Here is a 15,879-nt window from a genome sequence, read left to right as displayed (position 1 = left end):
AAGTACATTCTACAAATTAGCCACTAAAAATATAGGTGTAAAACGCCAATGGCAATTGCATGTGAAATTGTTTTTATAGAATAAAGTATACGATGGTATGCTGGTGCCTAAAGATGGCAAGAACCCTTAGATTAAATGCCCAACACCTTCTTGTCGTTCCATTTTGTCGTTCCAACAATATTTTCTGTCACAGCTCCCACACTCTGGAACGCGATGCCCAATGATTTAGGCGAGGAAACAATATTGGAACCATTTTTTATTTAAAGATGCTTTCGACCTTTAACTCATATCTAAATCACAAAATTCTAATACCTACTTTTCTACCATCCTAACTTACAAAAGGGCCCCTTCCAATTGTCCTCTCTTATTCTATAGCTTGCATGCCCAAATTTGTGGTACTGCTCGAGAGGGTCCAGAGAAGAGCAACTAAAATGATTGAGGGACTGGAGGAGTTGCCGTACAGTGAGAGATTAGAGAAACTGGGCCTCTTCTCCCTTGAAAAGAGGAGACTGAGAGGGGACATGATCAAAACATTCAAGATAATGAAGGGAATAGACTTAGTAGATAAAGACAGGTTGTTCACCCTCTCCAAGGTACAGAGAATGAGAGGGCACTCTCTAAAGATAAAAGGGGATAGATTCCGTACAAACGTAAGGAAGTTCTTCTTCACCCAGAGAGTGATAAAAAACTGGAACGCTCTTCCAGAGTCTGTCATAGGGGAAAACACCCTCCTGGGATTCAAAAAAAGTTAGACAAGTTCCTACTGAACCAGAACGTACGCAGGTAAGGCTAGGCTCAGTTAGGGCACTGGTCTTTTATCTAAAGGCCGCCACAGGAATGGACTTCTGGGCACGATGGACCACTGGTCTGACTCAGCAGTGGAAATTCTTATGTTCTTAAATGTGGGTATTCAGTGAATAAATTCAATGGAAGCTGCTACTGCTCAAACACAATAAATGGTTTCTGCCATTTCAATGGTTAGCATATGCTAATTTGCCCATTAAGAGCATTTTCTGTTAGGGGGCAGGAACTTGGTGGGGCATGGGTGGTGGGTGGGCTTGGCAAGCCAACTGCTGGTAGAGCATGACACTTACTGCATGCTAACTGGCATTTATGCACTTTGACTAAGTTTCTCACGATTTTTATTGATTTATAATTAATTTAATATGGCACTTAACCAGCTATGAGTTATTGCATAAAGATTGGGCAATTAAGTGGTCCTATTTATGCAGTTAACCTGTGCTGCTGAGTCACTGAAGACATCATTAGTGAGGCAGCAGAGGGAAGGCACAAAGTAGCCTATTGAGAGTGCTGCACCGGTACTGAAGGGAGTACGGTATGTCGGTCTTTCGGTGGGAGGGTTGGCGAGGTTCTTCTGCACAGGGAGGATGGGAGGGAGGGATGGAAAGATGCTGTACAAAGGGATGGGTGAGAGGGGAGGAAAGCTGCTGCACATGGGGGGGGGGAAGAGAAAGCGCTGCTGCCGGTGAATTGGGCAGCACTATTGTCAGGAGGGATGGAGTCGGGGAGAGTCAGGGACATTCAGGAGGGGCTTCAGGGGGTCTAACTAACTAGGGCTTATTTTTAGAGTAGGGCCTATATTACTACCTACTCTTAAAATCATGCTAGGGTTTATTTTCGGGGGAGGTCTTATTTTTGGGGAAACATGGTATTAGCCTATTACAGTTCAATGTGGCTTACAAAAGGTTAGAGCTCTTCAGCTTGGTAAAGAGACAGCTGAGGGGAGGTATGATTGAAGTCTACAAAATCCTGAGTGGAGTAGAACGGGTACAAGTGGATCGATTTTTCACTCGGTCAAAAATTACAAAGACTAGGGGACATTGAATGAAGTTACAGGGAAATACTTGTACCAATAGGAGGAAATATTTTTTTCACTCAGAGAATAGTTAAGCTCTGGAACGCGTTGCCAGAGGTTGTGGTAAGAGCGGATAGCTTAGCTGTTTTTAAGAAAGGTTTGGACAAGTTCCTGGAGGAAAAGTCCACAGTCTGTTATTGCGAAAGACATGGGGTACGCCACAGCTTGCCTTGGATCGGTAGCATGGAATATTGATACTCCTTGGGATTTGGCCAGGCACTAGGGACCTGGATTGGCCACCATGAGAACGGGCTACTGGGCTTGATGGACCATTGGTCCTGACCCAGCAAGGCTATTCTTAAGTTCTTATGTTCTAATGTAATAGACATCACAAGCAATAACCCTACTCTAGATAACAGCCAGTTTCACTTTAACTGATCTGTACTTAGTTTTGCACGTTTTAGCAAGCATTATTTTTCTAATAGGCAATAATCGGCGTTGCCTAGCTTTGCAGCATGTTAGCATTCTTGTGAGATATCTCAGAAGGAATGGAAGGGTAAACTAATGTCTAGAGCCTCTTCCACTGACACCCCTTATGAATTTGGACAAGTCATGCCACTGTCTATTACCTCAGGTAGATTGTAAGCCATAATTTGTAACTCATACTATTACTATTACGCCAATTAAAAAAAAAAAATTACACTGGTTGCCTACTGAACCTCGAATTGAGTACAAAGTTTTGACCATCATACACCATGTACTCTATAGAGAAGCACCTTGGTACTTAGCCCAGGTTTAGAGAAAGTATATATCAAACCGGGCTTTATGATCAGAATCAGCTATGACATTATCTTTGGAAAATAATTATGACGTCCAGCATAGAAAAACATGAATGGCTGCTGTCTCTCTGGTTGGTCAAAGCTATGGAACTCTTTGACACGCTCGTTAACGTTGCGTGCAGACTTTAAGTCCTTAAAAAAAAAAATCTTTAAAAACATGTTTGTTTATAAGAGCATTTGAGATTTAAGGCCTTCTTTTACTAAGCTGCGCTAACCGATTAGTGCACGCTAAACGCTAACGTGTGCATGTTAGTCTACGGACATGTTAGCGTTTAGCGCACCTTAGTAAAGAAGGGGTAAATGTCAGCACACATCATCATTTTCCCATGAAGACTGAATATAAGGGGCTGCTGGTAGGTCAATGTAAATTGTTTTGTGATTTGTACTAATGAATTTGCAGAGTTTGTTACTATTTTATGTATGTGACAATTGTAACCCGCTTAGCATATAAGCGGGATAGAAAATGTTAAAATAAATACATGGCATTCAAATGACCATTAGCATGCATTAGAATATCTTAGTATAATGGTCACTTGTAAGTTTTATGGGAACAACACTTTTCCTGCTAGAAGGGCGGGGTCAGTTTAAACTATGGACCAGGTGAGGCTCTGGCCCAGGGCACTAAAGGGCACCTCATGACCAGGGCTGTGAAGTCACCAGCCCATAAATTAAACTGCCATGCGGCTTGAACACTTCCCTCCTCCTCCCTTTTCTGGCACTGCTGCAAGGTCTTGGTAGGGTGCAGCTTCGTTGGCCAGCTGCCACGAGGGAGGAGGGCCAGCATCAGCGTCAGAGGTGGGAAGTGCAACAATTCCCTCCTCTGATGCAGCTGGCATGTGATACCACTTTCTGACGGAAGTGGGCAGCAGCATCAGAGGAGGGAGGAAGGAACTGGCTGGAGGCGAGACATGGGCCGGGGCATCATAATCTCTTGAGCCAGCCCTGTAGATGAGTGTTTTATAGCACTGTGTAGACAGTACTACAAGAATAATACATATTGATGCATCAGCAGTAGAAACAAATACATTTAGCATATGTAAGAAACAAAATTTAAGAGCCCTCTTTTCATTTTAAACCCTAAGGCGATTATAAGTTTTTGACAAGTACCTCTACTAAGTCCCTGTCCTCAAAATAAATCGAGGGCTATGGCAGCAATAACAAGAAACCTGGGAATAAGACCATCAAGGAAATTGACCACATCAAAGAATTAACAAAGACGAGAAAGGTGGTGGTGTAGCAGGGTACGCTCACTGACGTTACCTTCATCTGTCGCTCCATTGCCAGTCAGAGCTGTCCCTGGTCCTGACCGATATTCTGCAACAACAGACACTTCATATTTTGTATCAGGGGATAGGTTCTGCAAAGTGACTGCTTTCTGCTTCCCGGGGACAGTCACTTCTTTACGCTCTCCTCCAGCCACTGGCCTGTAAGCAATCCGGTATCGTAATACGTTCCCCGGAGCCAGAGTCCAGCCGACCTTAAAACTATCGGTAGTTTCATCGGACACCTTTAAATTCCGAGGTGCACCTCTTACTGCAAAAAAAAATAACCACCTCTTAGAGATACAGTAGGCATTTCTGGTAAGCAACGTTATTAGCATCATTTACTAATGGCTACAATACACTACCAGAATTAGCATGTGCTATTGGCCACATGGAATATAATAGTTCCAGCAACAGAAACTGTTAGCAAATAACACCCTGAACCAGTTCACTTAGTGCATTCACAATATTAGGTTATGGTGCGTACTTTTTAATCATGAGACTTTTAAATATCTCTGTGACATTAACATACAGAGGTTGAGACTTTTTAAAAAAAAGGAAAACTCTGGAGTGAGAGGACATAAGATGAAGTTAAAAGGTTACAAGCTCAGGAATTATCTAAGGAAATACTTATTTACAGAAAGGGTGGTAGATGCGATCCCACTGTTGCCTGCTTAGGACTTGGGCATGATTCATTGGATTCATTTAGAAAACTGTAGCGCTGACATTCTGCACTCGGGTAATGCATCTGTTGTAGGACTGCTTTGCTAGAAGGCTAAAGGCTTGCAATTTTGTTGGCAACATGACCACTGAAGAAGACTCCGTGGAGCTGAAACACAGACCATGTCGCATCAGCTTGATTTGCATCAATAAAGACTTTCTTCCACTCATTGTCAATGACTTCTAGTACTTTTGACTTCCCCGGTTGAAGTATTATTGAGACTCTACTTTTTGTGTTCCTTTGGTTGGCCAAGATGTAGGCATCAACTTTACATCCATGAGTAAGTCATTCGCTTACGAGCCAATTAATTGCAATACCTTTTCCAGCTAAATGTTTGGCAAAGTTTAGTAATGTGAGACATATTTTCTATGACCCAAGGCAATTGCAGTCTTCTTGATAATAAGTTTCCGGAGCAAATTGTAAATTCTAGTTATAGTAATGGGTCTGGATCAGTGTGCTTTTCTTGAATTGGAATAAACCCCCTCTTTTACAAAGGTGTGCTATGCTTTTTAGCACACGCTAAACACGCACTAAACGCTAATGCGTGCATGTTATCCTATGGATGTGTTAGCAGTTAGCGCACGCGTAAATTTGGCATGAGCTAAAACGCTTAGTGCGTCTTTGTAAAAGAGGGCCAAAATGTTCTTTTTTGCTTCTTGTATACTTTCCTCCAAGTTTTCTGGGGCCTGTTTGTAAAGCAGGGAGATTTAAGTAGTCTATCTGACTTTTCTTGTTTAAATGTGATTTTTGTTCTTTTTTAAAATTTTTGTATTATAAATCTGTCCCTGATTTTTCAGTTGACAAGAGTTTTTACTTGTTATGAAATTGTAAAGCTGTACTTGAAAAGAAAATTATTATACCTTGATGTTAACAATCAGTTATTGCAGTTTTTAATTTGGCATTATTTAAAACTTGCATGCGCTTCTGCCCATACCTTATTCTATAACCTGGTGTGTCTAAATCCCCTAGTGTGTAACTCAAAAGGGGCGCGGCTAGGCAGCAGGGAATGAACATTCCCACAAATTGTTCAGGGAGCTATAGAATCGCACCATTCCCACGCCCAAATGCCATGAGGCGTCCTTCTCAAGCTAAATACAAGTGGTAATATTGATAGCCTTGGTATTACAATCCAGCTCTTTGGTTATATATTTATATGGGTTGGGCAGCAGCATTTATACCAGGTTTCAGCTATTCTATGAAGTTATTCTATAAAGAGGTATTCTATAATGAGTTCTCAACTTGGATCAGCCTTTATAGAATAGTGGTCCACACTGATTTTTTTTTTCTGACTCCTAAATTTAAGCAATAAAACAAAAAGAGCAGAAAAATAGGCTAAAAAATAGTCTTTCCACTCACCCCCCACTCATCCCTTTTACTAAGTTGCAGTAGAGGTTTCTACCACGGCCCAGAGTGCTAAATGCTCCGACACTCATAGAATTCCTATGAACGTCGGAGCAGTGTCGGCCCATTTAGTGCTCTGGGCTGCAGGAAAAACCTCTACCGCAGCTTAGTAAAAAGGGGGGTTATAAGTAACAAAAAACGATGGTTTCCGATGGGTATATTCAGATTTCAGAATGATTTTAAAATTATGCCCATGTTTCAGTGCCTTAGCGCCTGCATCAGGGCCAGTTCAAACTTGCATCAGGGCTAGTTCAATCACTAGTTCAAACTTGAGCCTTATATACATCCACCTAAAAAACATACCCCCTTTTACGAAGCCACGTTAGGCTTTTTTATCGCTGGCCGTGGCGGTATTAGCTTCGATGCTCATAGGAATTTTATGAGAGTCGGACTAATAACTCTGCAGCCAGCGATAAAAAAGACTAACATGGCTTCATAAAAGGGGGACATAATTAAATCCTATAATTAAAACAATGACTTAAAACTAAAGTCAGATCAATTAATTAAACAAGATTATCCATCTCATTGTATCTCATAAGCCTACAAAAGAGCCAAGAACGTACTAATTTTTAAGTCTATTTTTCGGCTTTTTCCTTTATTGCATTATTTTGTGCAGGGGTTTTATTTTTTCCAGCTTTTTTTCTCTTGCTATTGACTATTAGTAATGCTTGGAAATAGCTTATAAAGAATGGAACAATGTTTGGCGTTACAAAGATGATCATTTGGATACATTACTACAAGAACCACTTTTTTTTTTAACGTAGGTGAAGATGCTGATCTCAGCAAATAGACTGAGTTGTCTCAGTTACACAAAAAGCTATACGCATGGATCTCCATTATGTCACTCTAACTGAATATTGTAGAGTCAAAAGGATTCCTAGTGGTCTACAGATTTTAATAGAACCTCAGATGTTTTTGGATAAGAAATTTTTTATTAGAGGCAAGAATGCAATATTGAACAAATGCTCTCGTGACTTGATTTTATTGATTGAGATATCAAAAGAAGAAAGTAAGAGAGAGAGAACAGGACAATGGGCTACGGGAATCACATATAGACTAGGCAAATTTATAGAAGCTAATATGACTTTGAAGATTTTTTTTTTAAGTTAAGAAAGTAAAGTTTGATAAGATTAAACATGACGAGGCAACTATAAAAGGGGATTAGTATATCCATGGATAAAAAGTAGACCACAAAAGCCTAAACACACAATCCCTCCAAAAATACAAGAAATAGATCAGAGATCTTTGGAAGAAGAACCGAAAAAGAAAACGTGACCAACCTCAAGCACCAACCAATGAGGTTTGAGGACCTATTATATGAGTATAAAAACAAACTGCAGACCTCACAGCATACCCTGAAGAAAGCCACAGCATGATGGCTAAAATGTCAGTTCTACCTGACAAGATGCAACGAGACCCAAAAACCTGCAACAAGCATGATGCCAGATGTAGAAACCCTGAGAGAACAAATAGCCTAGCTTCACAGGGAGAACATCTTTAAAATCACCAGAAACTTTTCCTTTCTATGGGAAAAAGAGGCCAACTGATTTTCCCACTAAAATTCAAATTTGTGACCAACTGACTTTTCCACCAAAATTCAAATTGATGACTAACGAACTTTCCTGCCTCCTTCAACTCAAGCCCCAACCAATTGGGTTTGAGGACCTATTATATAAAGACAAACTGCAGACCTAACAGCAAACCCTGAAGAAAGCCACAGCACGGTGGCTGAAACGTTGGTTTTACCTGACAAAATGCAACGAGACCTAGAAACCTGCAATAAGAGACCTCATTGTCACCAACTCATATGCCCCTCCCCACTCCTACTCCATCTATTTCAAATCATTATTTAAATAATAAAACATGGAAATACATAGAACCAACACCATATGGAATAAGATAAGGGAGGAGCTGAGGAGTACCGAGGAGAGGGAGGGAGAGGAAGGGGGATAATATCTAGCAGATCCTACAATAGATTTAACATTCAGTTGAAAACAAAAGAAAATAAGGATGGAGGTATAGTAGACTCTGATCAATTTTCAGGATTGTGTTTGAGAGAAGCTCTGCCCAACCTGATTCAATTCAATTTAATTTTTTTTTTATTATTTAAATTGAATCAGGTTGGGCAGACTGAATGGACCATTCAGGTCTTTATCTGCCATCATCTACTATGTTACTATGTAAACTAAAGGCATATAAAGCGATCGGGCCAGATGGTGTACATCCGAGTGTACTGAGAGACCTTAGGGAACTTCTGGTGGCTCCACTGGCTGACCTTTTCAATACTTCTCTAGAGTTAGAAGTGGAACTGAAAAATTGGAGAAGAGTGGATGTGGTCCCTCTCCACAAAACAGAAGTAAGGAAGAAGTAGGGAATTACAGGCTGGTAAGTCTGACTTCTGTGGTAAATAAATTAATAGAAATGCTTTTAAAACAAAGAATAGTGATATTTCTGGAATCCAGTGAATTACTGGACCTGAAGCAACATGGATCCATTAGAGGCAGGCCTTGTCAGACAAATCTGATCAATTTCTTTGACTAGATAACCAGCGAATTGAATAGGACAGCACTAGATGCGTTGTAATTAGATTTTGACAAAGCCTTTGACAGTGCTCCACACAGGTGTCTACTAAATAAACTGAGTGCCCTCGCTATATTCGGATCAGTTTATATTCGAGTATATATGGTTTTTTAAAGGAGATCACTCAATGGAGATCACTTTGAGGAAAGAGATGTTGCCAGTGGTGTGCCTCAAGTTTCGGTTCTTGGGCCTGCTGCTTTTAACATTTTTGTGAGCGATATTGCTGAAGGCTGACTGGTAAGATTTACCTCTTTGCAGATGATACCAAAATCTGCAATAAAGTAGATACCCCTGATGGTATGGATAGCATGAGGAAGGACCTAGTGAAGCTTGAGGAATGCTCTGAAATTTGACAGCTAAGATTTAATGTTAAGAAATGGAAGGTCATGCATTTGAACTGCAGAAATGGTACAGTTTAGGAGGGTGAAGAACTTTTGTGCATGAAAGAGGAGCGGGACTTAGGTGTGATAGTATGTGATGATCTTAAGGTGGCCAAACAGGTTGAAAAGGTGACAGTGAAAGTTAGAAGGATCTTGGGTGCATAGGGAAAGAAATGGCCAGTAGGTAAAAAGAGGTATAAGAATCTGGTGAGATGTCATTTAGAATATTGTGTACAGTTCTAAAGACCACACTTTCAAAAAGAAATAAACAGGATGAAGTTGGTCCAGAGGAATGCAACTAAAATGGTTGATGGCCTACGTCATAAGGCCTACGGGGACATACCGAAAGATCTGAATATGTATACTTTGAAGAAAAGGCAGGAGAGGGGAGATATGATAGAGATGTTTAAATACCTATGTTGCACAAACTCACATGAGGCGAGTCTCTTTCAATTGAAAGGAAACTCTAGAGTGAGAGGGCATAGAATGAAGTTAAAAGATGATAGGCTCAGGAGTAATCTAAGGAAATACTTTTTACCAAAAGAGTAGTAGATACATGGAATAATCTCCCAATAGAAGTGTCTGAATTCAAGAGTGGGACAAACACATGGGGCTTCTTAGGGAGAGGAGGGGATAATGGATGGGATGCTGTGGATGGGCAGACTGGATAGGCCATTTGGCCTTTATCTACCATCTATTTTCCATATCTCCAGTACAATTAACTTCAGATCAGAACCAAGTTTTGGAGAAAGGGTTATCTTTTATTCCGACTTACAAATATAAAGCTTTCCACACTTAAATAGACTTATTGTAGTTACTTGAATGTAAACCGAGATTTTGGGGCCAAATAAGTGGCCCACAAATTAGGATCTCTGTTTATATTTGAGCCACCACCTGATCACTGGGGCTGCTCTCCTCCCTTTAAGCCCTGATGACCACCAGCACTAAAGTCACACACCTCCCACCCCCATCAATGAACACACTATCCTCCCAACACCAAGATGACCTATGCTATTGCCCTCCATGTGTACCCCCTGTCCCTCAGGCATCAGGCATACCCAATCAGTGTTGAAGAAAAGCTGCTGCTGCCAGTGCTGTATGTTGATCCAGTTCATGGCTTTGAGCATCTGCACATGCTCAAGGCCTACCAGCTCCTGCCCCCTCCAAGATTCTCAAAGAAGGCGGGAGCCGGCAAGCCTTGAGCAAGCGCAAATGCTCAAGGCCCTGTACTGGATCAGCATACAGCATTGACAGTGGCATCTTTTCTTCAACACCAAATGGGTAACTGTGATCTGGGGTGGTGGGGGGTTACGCATGGAGGGCAATGGCACGGGTCATCTTGGGATTGGGAGGATAGTGGTGCTGGTGCTCATAGGGGATGCAGCAGCATGACTACAACACTGGTGATCATTGGGGGTTAAACGCAGCTTTGTCCTCTGACCGCCTTTTTCCTCATTACCACTTTCAGGAAAAGTCAAAAAGAAGGAAAGTAAAGGTAAGTATCTTAAGAATCATATCATACAGCTGCCACCTTGAAACCTCTAATCAACAGCTTTCAACCAACTTATATACTGTAATAATAAAATACCTCTTCCACCCTTCTGATCCACCCTTGGACTGTGGAACAATTTATAATCGGAGCAGCTTCACTCTCCTTCTCAACTTAGGGATCCTCCTTTATGATCCTATTTCTTTTGGCTCCTTGTGCACTGTGGTATTAAGCTAAGGTTTTTGGCTTTGATGCCTCACTCTCCTTCAGGGGAAATGTCTCACTCCTCGCTCTTCCCTTTTTCTTCCCTTGGCCTCTGGGGAAGAGGACCCAGCTCCCCTCTCTGAGTACCTAATTGGGTAGCCCAGTCTAACACCTCTTACATCTTTAGATTCCACTGGTGAAAAGTAGGCACCTAATACCTACCTATACTCATTTTTCTACTTCCCTCCACTTTTGAAAAACATCTCGGGTATCTCAGATTAGGACCTGGGAGATGCCGGTTCTCCTTCTACCAGTTTTTCTCCCAGCAGTCACCTGTCAGAGGATTGCGCCACACCTGAGATGGAGGTTTGGAACTGCTGTTATTGTAAATGTTGTGTGGTTTTCCACTAATAAAAATATTTAAAGTTTTAAGAAATTGTGTTAAAACTTATGGCAAAATGTCTAGTCTTTGTAGTCTGGCTCACCAGGATCACTTAAATTTCTAATCTCGATTTATATTCAAGTCAACCTTTTTTTCCTCCTTTTTTGGGGCAAAGAGGTCACCTCAGTTTATATTCGGATCGATTTATATTCGAGTATATACGGTATTTAAAATTATCAGGAAACTACAGATTGCACATTTCTTTTCAAAAAATCCTGCTGAATCATATGATGGATCTATTGTAAGACGGACCTCAAAATGGATGCCTCCCGGCCCACCGGATCCTTCCATCCAGATGTTTCAGAGACTGGTTATGAAAGACATTGAGAATCTTGAACAAAAGAAACAAAGTTTTTTATAATATGACAAAGAGAGAAAATCAAGCGCTTATATCCTTATAACAAAATTAAGAGATCATCATAAAACCTGCTGACAAAGGAGGAACTATTGTGATTTTAAATCGAGAAGACTATATAGTAGAAATTAATAGACAATTGAATGATGGGAATTTTTATCTTCTCCTGACGTCAGACCCTACCAGAGATCTTCAAAAACAAATCAAGTCATTGATTAATATAGGAATGGAAGCTGTGTTTTTGAAAGCAAAAGAAGGGGATTTTTTATACACTGAATATCCAGTTACATCTACAATATACATCCTTCCAAAGATATACAAATCTCTAACTAGCTTTCCAGGAAGTCCAATAGAGTCAGCCATAGGATTTGTTTTGGAACCCCCTATCACAGTTTACAGATATTTTTTTACAACCTTTAATCCCAAAAATGAAACCCTATGTGAGAGGTTCCGCTCCTGTCATTAACATACTGAAAGATATTCAGATGGACTTATCATCCATACTCCTTGTAACACTAGATATTGAATCAGTATATATGAATATTTCACAAGTTGAAGTCCTTTCTGCTATTTGATCCTTCCATGTACAAAGGAAAACTTTCAGGATCCCGAGTTCATCGTGGAATTTGGAATTGGCTGAATTAGCTTAGACAAAATTTTTTTTTCATGTTTTAATGATCAATTTTTCTAGCAGATAAAGGGTACTGCTATGGGTGCCACCATGGTTCCAGATTTGGTGACTCTATATGTAGAGCAATTCGAAGAGAAGTTTGTTTTCCAGAGCGAATACAGTATAAAGATCACATTTTTCTGTGGAAAAGATATATTGATGATGTTCTCTCATTATAACAACAACCGCCAACAACTATGTTATTTTGTTCATTGGTTGAACTCATGTGACCAGAATCTAAAATTTCAGATGATTTGCAATGAATCTCAAATTTCCTATTTGGATATATTGATTATGGAGAGACAAGACAATTTCGAAACTACAGTTTATCGTAAGCCCACATTATCAAAGTTTTCATGCTTGGAGACTTAAAGGCAATCTTCAAGTGTGCCAGTTTTTACAGTTAAGAAAACTATATACATCTTTGGAAAATATGATGCTTAAGCTAGTGTAATGAGCCAGAAATTTAGAGAAAAAGGTTATCCATTTTATTATATCTCACAAGCCTACAAAAGAGCCAAGAACACAAATCAATCATCACTTCTGACTACCCAACAGAATAAGAAAATGGAACATTTCGTTGGCACACTTCACTTTTCCTCTCTATCCAGACATCAAAAAAATTCTGAGAAAACAAAGTTTAGAATGCTTTAAAGACAAATCTCCGATTGTAGCTCACACAAGAGGAAGTAATTTGAAAAACAAACTCATTCCATCAGCTCTTCCGATCTTTGAGACTATATCTTTGAGAAGAATCTGGATATTTTAAATGTGGAAAATGTCTATTTTGCAAACAAATGATTGTAACTGATACACTCACAACTCCATCCAATGGCACTAAAGTAAAATTGGCATGTAGTTTACATGACTATCGGTCCATTATTATACATAGAAAAGACCATACAAAGTTTGAAACAAAGATTATCTGAACACAAGAGCTATTTTAAAAGAGAATATTTAGAAGCGCCTCTTGATCATTGCAAACAGAAGAATCACATCTCTGAATGTCTTAAAATCTGTATGGAGATTTGAATCATTTTTTGCTAAGAGAACAGAGATTTATTTTCTTGTTGAATATTGTACAACCTTTGGGATTAAACTCAGCACAGGACTCACCAGTATCCCTTTTTCTGTAAAATGTCCCATTCTTTTATAAATGATTTTGTTTGTGACAATATTTAGTTTTCCATTACGTTTTAATGTTATTAATTTTTATTCTTTGGCTTTTTTTGGCTGGGGGATGCAATGATATTACATTACATTACATTACTGATTTCTATTCCACCTCAACCTTGCAGTTCTGGACGGATTACAAAAGAGACAACTAGACATTTCCAGGATAATTACAGAGAGAATTCTGGTCATTTCCAGGAGAAGTTACAAGAATAATGGAGCTGTATATTTCAAGAGCTACAAGATGCTGTACAAATAGGAAATAGTGCAGGTCCAGTATATATACCGTTAGGGAAGCAGTTGACATGCTTGAGGCTAAAGAGAAGGGAACTGGTGAAGGGGGGAGGAGGGGGGAGTTGCGTTGAGGGGGGTCCGGTTGGGGTTAAGCCATCTGTATAAATTTTTTGAATAGGTGGGTTTTGATTTCTTTGCGAAAATATTTGTAGTCGTTTGTTGTTATCAGCAGGTTGGAGATGGTGTGGTCCAGTTTCGCTGCATGCATCGCCAGCAGACTGTCAAATATCTTCTTGCGCTGGGTGCCTTTGAGTGGGGGGTATGTAAAAGGGGTCTTAGTTTTTCTTTGCCTAGTGGTGGCGTTTTGGTACAGGCGGTTGTTTAGGTAATTGGGGGCTGTGCCATTTATTGCTTTGAATAGTAGACAGTATAGTTTGAATTGAATTCGTGCTTGTATTGGTAACCAGTGTGAGTCTAGGTAGGCCGTGGTGACGTGGTCAAATTTTCTTAGCGAGTAGATTAATCTGAGTGCAGTGTTTTGGATTGTCTGTAGTTGTTTTATCATTGTTGCAGGGCAAGGCAGATAGAGTATGTTGCAGTAGTCCAATAGACCTAGTACCATGTATGTATATGGCTGTTTTTAATACAAATTATTTTATACGGATTTTATACTTAGCAGTACCCTTCAAATGCTTGAAAGACTGAATATTTGAAAATATGTATACACGCATCTAGGTTTTAATTATTATTTTTTATTTATTTTATTATTTTTTATCATTTTATTTTTTAATTTTAATTTTAATTTTTGTGTCATATTCTTTGTTGATGAAAAGCAATAACATCATCGATGGTTTGGGCAGGAAAGACCTTTTTTAACAAATTGAATCCAATGCTAGATAGTATTTGCTATGAGACTCTGTTTTAGGTCAAAATCGCTGGTTTTAAGGTAAGATACAGGTTTTTTTTTATGCAAAGATAATCTGAGCTGTTTTAGTTTCACTTTTAATTCTGATGTTTCCTGTGCAATTTAAAATGTTTACCGTAAATATGCAGTTTTTAAGATTTAGAGTCATGTTTGGTATTTTTTTAGCTATACATATGCAATCTTTTAATTTTGAGTTTGCGTAGCCTTTTATAAGCTTAATTGGTTTTAATGAACTGACCTGCACTGCTCTGTTAAACTGTCTTGCACAGATGTTTTTTGTGCAGATCTTTATCCTAAAATTCCTTTTTAAATATTTAAATTTTTGAATTCACATTTTTTTAGTGATTCGCAGTGGATTTTTCATCTTATACAGCATTCACTCAGATTCTTAAATTCTGGTATGCTATTTTGGCTGTAATAAGCTACAGGAAAGAGTGTGGCATAGTGGTTAAAGCAATAGCCTCAGCACCCTCGGGTTGTGGGTTCAAACTCATGGTTCTTCTTGTGACCCTGGGCAAATCACTATGGGGCAAATTCTATAAATGGCATCCCAATTGTAGGCAGCGGTAGGCATCCTACCCCTGTCTAACCAGCCAATCAGGACTCATGTTTTCTTAAAAAAAGAACTTGAAACAGACTGTCTACACTATAGGCGTATTTTGCGGGTGCAGGGAAGTGCCTAGGGTTGCTTAAGATCACCCAAGGATGGGCGTGGGTATGGTTTCACCTGGAATTGGCCTTAGGCGAGCTTAAGCAGCCCTAGGGATCTCCCTAGGGCCATGATAGGTGCCTGAAATGTATTTCAAATAGACATGACTGTCAAACTGATCGCAGTAAGGAAATCTCCCTGCCACAATCAGCTGAGCGGCCGCAGCAGAGAACCCCAGAATCCCACCACAATTTTCTGGAAGGAGGGATGCCCATCCCTCCTGCCGCAATCACTGCAACAATCCCAGGCAAGAGGGATGCCCACTCCCTCCTGCTGGCACCCCCCTCCCTGACACACACACCTCCCTCCGAAACCCACCAGGATCCCGGAGTGCTAAATGCTCCAATACTGCTCCAATGTTCATAGGAATTCTATGAGTATCGGAGCAGTGTCGGAGCATTTAGCTCTCCAGACCCCAGTAGAAATCTCTACCGCAGCTTAGCAAAAGGGGGGGGGGGGGTAGTGGGTTGTCCTTCAGCACTGGGAAAGGTTCTGTTGTTTTCAAAAAGTGTGGTGCAATTTGAGAGGTAATATTACCAACTTTTACTTTTTTTTTTGGCCTGTTGTTTTGTTATTAATTAATTGATCTTACTTTGGCTTAAATCATGGTTTAGTTATAAGATTTCATTATGGCATTTTTAATTAGGTTATTTGTTTTTAGGTGGATGTATGAGGGTCA

The 15,879-nt window shown here is 39.9% G+C and overlaps 1 protein-coding gene across 3 annotated transcripts in view; it reads right to left on the bottom strand.

Moving 5' to 3' along the window:
- Window positions 1–15,879, bottom strand: part of COL12A1 (collagen type XII alpha 1 chain) — a 413,394-nt gene that overhangs the window by 279,965 nt on the left and 117,550 nt on the right. For 2 of the 3 annotated variants that reach the window (XM_033936132.1, XM_033936135.1), the window contains exon 12: window positions 3,916–4,188. The exons of the other annotated variant lie outside the window; for it this stretch is intronic. In XM_033936132.1, coding sequence (XP_033792023.1) covers window positions 3,916–4,188 — 273 coding nt within the window. The remainder of the gene's footprint in view (window positions 1–3,915; window positions 4,189–15,879) is intronic. 3 annotated transcript variants of the gene reach the window in all.

Source organism: Geotrypetes seraphini, chromosome 3 (genome assembly GCF_902459505.1).
Source record: "Geotrypetes seraphini chromosome 3, aGeoSer1.1, whole genome shotgun sequence".
In the NCBI taxonomy this organism is placed as follows: domain Eukaryota; kingdom Metazoa; phylum Chordata; class Amphibia; order Gymnophiona; family Dermophiidae; genus Geotrypetes; species Geotrypetes seraphini.
This window is presented reverse-complemented; position numbering and strand designations above follow the sequence as displayed.